General features: G+C 42.4%; 1 protein-coding gene across 1 annotated transcript in view; it reads left to right on the forward strand.

Moving 5' to 3' along the window:
* The window catches only part of LOC116686411 (NLR family CARD domain-containing protein 3), a 13,935-nt gene that overhangs the window by 2,888 nt on the left and 6,237 nt on the right, over window positions 1–4,810 (forward strand). The window contains exons 4-7 of the mRNA XM_032511417.1: window positions 438–545; window positions 1,361–1,418; window positions 2,258–2,486; window positions 3,105–4,810. The exon at window positions 3,105–4,810 is cut by the window's right edge and continues 92 nt beyond it. Coding sequence (XP_032367308.1) covers window positions 438–545; window positions 1,361–1,418; window positions 2,258–2,486; window positions 3,105–4,810 — 2,101 coding nt within the window. The remainder of the gene's footprint in view (window positions 1–437; window positions 546–1,360; window positions 1,419–2,257; window positions 2,487–3,104) is intronic.

A 4,810-nucleotide genomic window follows, 5' to 3' on the forward strand; every position in this document is an offset into this window, starting at 1 on the left:
ATGGTCAACAAACCTCATTTATATCAAATTATACATACATTTGTAGATAAAAAGGCAGAATTTATGAATTATTTTGACTAATAGTTAAGATCTGAGGATGTTGAGTGGATCTCAGATGGGTAGATGTCAAAGTTTAGTCCGGATACTGTTTTAAAACCATTAAAAATGCTACAAGATTAAATAAAACATCCCAAAAAATTCAATGAAAGTAATCGAAAATGTTGTATTGAATCATCCATGTTATTTCTGGGCAATTTGGTTAAAAGAAATACATATTTCTGATATAAAACAGTTTGAAACGGGTCAGTTTGACCCGAGGACGACACAAGGGTTAAATTTGGTTTGCTATGTGAGGTAAGTTATAACACATCTTTCTTTACAGTCAGTGATATTCTAATACTTCCACCTGTCTTTTGTCAATGCTCCGTTTCTTTCAGGACGAAGCGGGAACGAGCAGGTTCTCCTGGACCGACCTGTGTGTCCATGAAGAGTGACACGTCCATGGGTCACCCTATGACTTTCAGATCGCAAGATCCACTTTCTAAGTAAGTCAACTTTGTTTCTGTAGATAAAGTCTCTTTCTTCTTTGTCTTCAAAAGTACCAGATGTATCTTCAGGTTCTCAGTAAACCTCTTCCTTAGTTTTCATTGTAATCTATACTTCTACTTTCGCTATCTTACTTTCGTATTTTCCTTTGGACTCAGCTCAGTAAGAATCCCTCAGATATGAGAATCATATACATATTTAAATTTCACTCTTTCAAAGAAAGAAAATGTACTGTACATGTTTCTCACATGACGATATAAAATCCAATCTCTTATTGAACTTTTGCTTTCACCCACATTGCAAGATAGCAAGCAAGAGAGCCAGGTTTCTCCTTCACAAGCTCTGTGTTCAAGGCACTGGTGTATGTTTCTACTTAACGTTCAGTTTCACTAAAAAACAGTCCAATTGTCATGGCTATTGGATCTTATTTTAACCTGTGCTGTATTAACACCTCCCTCATGAGTGATGTAGTCTATTTTAATCCTTTTATTACTGCATTGCGTGGTTGAACGTTGCAAGAAGATGGCTCGGGTCTGTTTTGCTTGCCTGTGTTTTGATGCTTGCATGGCTTCTTATACTGAGTGGGGCTACTGTTGATGTGTAACTGTACTAATGTCCCGCTGCTTCCTTTAGCTCTGCATGGCTGACTGAGAAAGCGTATTTGTCTGTCTGGTGTCTAAAATCATTTGGCCAAAGGACTGCAGTTAAAAGAATAGCCGGCTTGCTAACACTGGCACATTCACAGAAAAGTAAACGAATGTGAGTTGTCCTTTTTATAAAATAAAGAATAACAATAACAATGTTTTCACCACAGAGTTCAACCGGAGATGCCAGAAGTAGGTCATCAAACAGACCTGGACTCCATATTTATGGTCTGTACTGCACACGCCCACCTTTAACTTGTATTTAACACATGTAGAAACAGAAGACAAGACATTGTGGTTTGCCTAGCAGCTGGTTTACACATTCATCTAGCTAATAACAAACAGGACCTAGATCTAGTCACTGCTGCACACTTTTCTATCCCTGACCAAGAAGGCCCCTCTGTAGAAGTTAGTGAGAGGAAATAGAGGTTCTCTTGACAAGGATAAACAAGTATCCATTAGCTAGTTAGCAAGTTAAGCAACTGCCTTGGTCGCGTCCCCTTGGGTAGGGACCTTCCTAGTCTTGCGTTGTCAGACCTTCCTCCACAGCGCTACTGAGGAAGGTCCGAAGTGTCCAAACATGGCCAATAGCAGCGATTGGTGTCCGATCGCGGACACAGTGACGCTAGCTGTCTGGATTTACCCTGCAGAGATCTGATGAGCAGTTAACCATAGTCCTCAGAAATCCACCAGAGTTGCCAACATAATGAAAGCGGAAGGTAACGAACATCCGACCGAAAAGAGGGACATCTGATGGAATTTTTGGCAGCAACGGAGCAATCCAGGAAGTGGAGCGTTGTGTATTTAGACTAAGGACCCTCCTCACCTCCTGTTGGACAGTTAAATCACTAACAAGGATTCTGAAAGAGTCAGGTTAGAAAGGTTAAGTACAGTTTTTGAGGAAGGGTAAATACCTCTTGGTGAGAAAGAAACACGTTTTTCCGAATATCATACTATTAATTGTGGGCTGTTATACTTTGAAAGATGGTGCTGATGGTGTGTTGTATGATGTTAGAGTGAGAATTAAGTTTACAAATATAAGCTAAATTATTATTGTTTTCTTCCAGCTTCTTGAGGAGAACATTGTTGTCTTTGTGAAGAGGGAGCTAAAGAAGATTCAGAGGGTTCTGAGTCCAGATTACGCAGAAATCTTAGAGAGCCAAGGTGAGGACGAGGAGGTGGTTGATGGTGAGGATGAAGAGCAGAGGAGGAGCAGCAGAGAGGCATTTCTGAAGATCACACTGCACCTCCTGAGGAGAATAAAGCAGGAGGAGCTAGCTGACTCTCTGCAGAACAGTAAGAGACTGTAAATATGGTGTGCAACATCTGCATCTGATCTGCTTTTTGGCTGTGCACACTGTCTAAAGCTGTTGGTCCAGATAATTAGAATTTAGATGTGGTTGGGGGTTAACTTAAGCCACTTATTAGCCTACATTTAGACAGCAATAAAACACCCAAAACACAAGAGCTAGGATCCAAGTTCCAATTAAAACAATTAAGAAACTAAATATCAGAGTAAAGCCAAGGCTCAACGCTAAGTTGCCAGGCTTGGCAATGAGAGAATGAGAGAATATCAACAATGCCCGATATCCGCCCACAAAGCTACTTGAGTTTTTGCTCTGATGACCTCTTTATGAGTGCAACAGGACACGTGTAGTACAGCACAGCATTAGGATGCCCAAAACAAGGATTAAAACACTTCAATAAACGATTTTTGATCAGTCTAATTTGTTGAATATCTAGTTATTGCTTTCTAAATTATGTGTTAATGTTATGTAGTCCTTGTTTTTACAAAAATGTGTTCAAAAATCAAACACGTAAATTGGTAACCTGTGGGAAACACTGTGCAATCATTAAAATAGACTTGTTCCATCTAATGTAATCCAATGCATTATTTGTCATATTTCCTTGTAGAACATCTTGCTGCAGTGTGCCAACGTAAACTCAAATCGAATCAGAAGACGAGGTTCCAGTGTGTGTTTGAGGGGATTGCTAAAGCAGGAAACCCATCCTATCTGAATCAGATCTACACAATACTGTTCCTCAACAAGGAAGGAACTGCAACGGTAAATGATGAACATGAGTTCAGACAGATTGAAACAACATTCAGGAAACCAGACAGACCAGAAACAACAATCCAATGTGAAGACATCTTTAAACCGTCACCTGGAAGAGATGAACCGGTCAGAACAGTGATGACAACGGGAGTGGCTGGCATCGGGAAAACAGTCTTAACACAGAAGTTCACCCTGGACTGGGCTGAAGGCAAAGCCAACCAGGACATCCAATTTACATTTCCATTCACCTTCAGAGAGCTGAATGTGATGAAAGAGAAGAAGTTCAGCTTGGTGGAACTTGTTCATTACTTCTTTGGGGAAACCAAAGAAGCAGGAATCTTCAGGTTTGAAGAGTTTCCGGTTGTGTTCATCTTTGACGGTCTGGATGAGTGCCGACTTCCTCTGGACTTCCTCACCACTGAGATCCTGACTGATGTTACAGAGTCCACCTCAGTGGGTGTGCTGCTGACAAACCTCATCAGGGGGAAACTGCTTCCCTCTGCTCGCATCTGGATAACCACTCGACCCGCAGCAGCCAATCAGATCCCTCCTGAGTATGTTGACATGGTGACAGAAGTCAGAGGGTTCACTGACCCACAGAAGGAGGAGTACTTCAGGAAGAGATTCAGAGAAGAGGAGCAGGCCAGCAGAATCATCTCCCACATCAAGACATCACGAAGCCTCCACATCATGTGCCACATCCCGGTCTTCTGCTGGATCACTGCTACAGTTCTGGAGAAGGTGTTGAAGACCAGAGAGGGAGAAGAGCTGCCCAAGACCCTGACGGAGCTGTACATCCACTTCCTGGTGGTGCAGTCCAAACTGAAGAACATCAAGTATGATGGAGGAGCTGAGACAGATCCACACTGGACTCCAGAGAGCAGGAAGATGATTGAGTCTCTGGGAAAACTGGCTTTTGAGCAGCTGCAGAAAGGCAACCTGATCTTCTATGAATCAGACCTGACAGAGTGTGGCATCGATATCAGAGCCGCCTCGGTGTACTCAGGGGTGTTCACACAGATCTTTAAAGAGGAAGGAGGACTGTACTGGGAAAAGGTGTACTGCTTTGTCCATCTGAGTGTTCAAGAGTTTCTGGCTGCTCTTTATGTCCATCTGAGGTTCTTTAACTTTGGTGACAACCTGCTGTCAGAAGATAAATCAACTTCCCTGTGGTCCAAATTGTTCAGATTCAGACCTGAAGTCCTCTACCAGAGTGCTGTGGACAAAGCCTTACAAAGTCCAAATGGACACCTGGACCTTTTCCTCCGCTTCCTCCTGGGTCTTTCACTGTCAACCAATCAGTCTCTCCTACGAGGCCTGGTGACACAGACAGGAAGCAGCTCACTGACCAATCAGGGAACAGTCCAATACATCAAGAAGAAGATATGTGAAAATCTGTCTCCAGAGAGAATAATCAATTTGTTCCATTGTCTGAATGAACTGAATGATCCTTCGATAGTGGAGGAGATCCAAAAATGCCTGAGTTTAGGAAGTCTGTCACCAGACAGACTCTGTTCTGCTCAGTTATCTGCTCTGGGCTTCATCCTGCTGTCTTCTGAAAAC

The sequence above is a fragment of the Etheostoma spectabile genome, unplaced genomic scaffold (assembly GCF_008692095.1).
Source record: "Etheostoma spectabile isolate EspeVRDwgs_2016 unplaced genomic scaffold, UIUC_Espe_1.0 scaffold363, whole genome shotgun sequence".
NCBI lineage: Eukaryota > Metazoa > Chordata > Actinopteri > Perciformes > Percidae > Etheostoma > Etheostoma spectabile.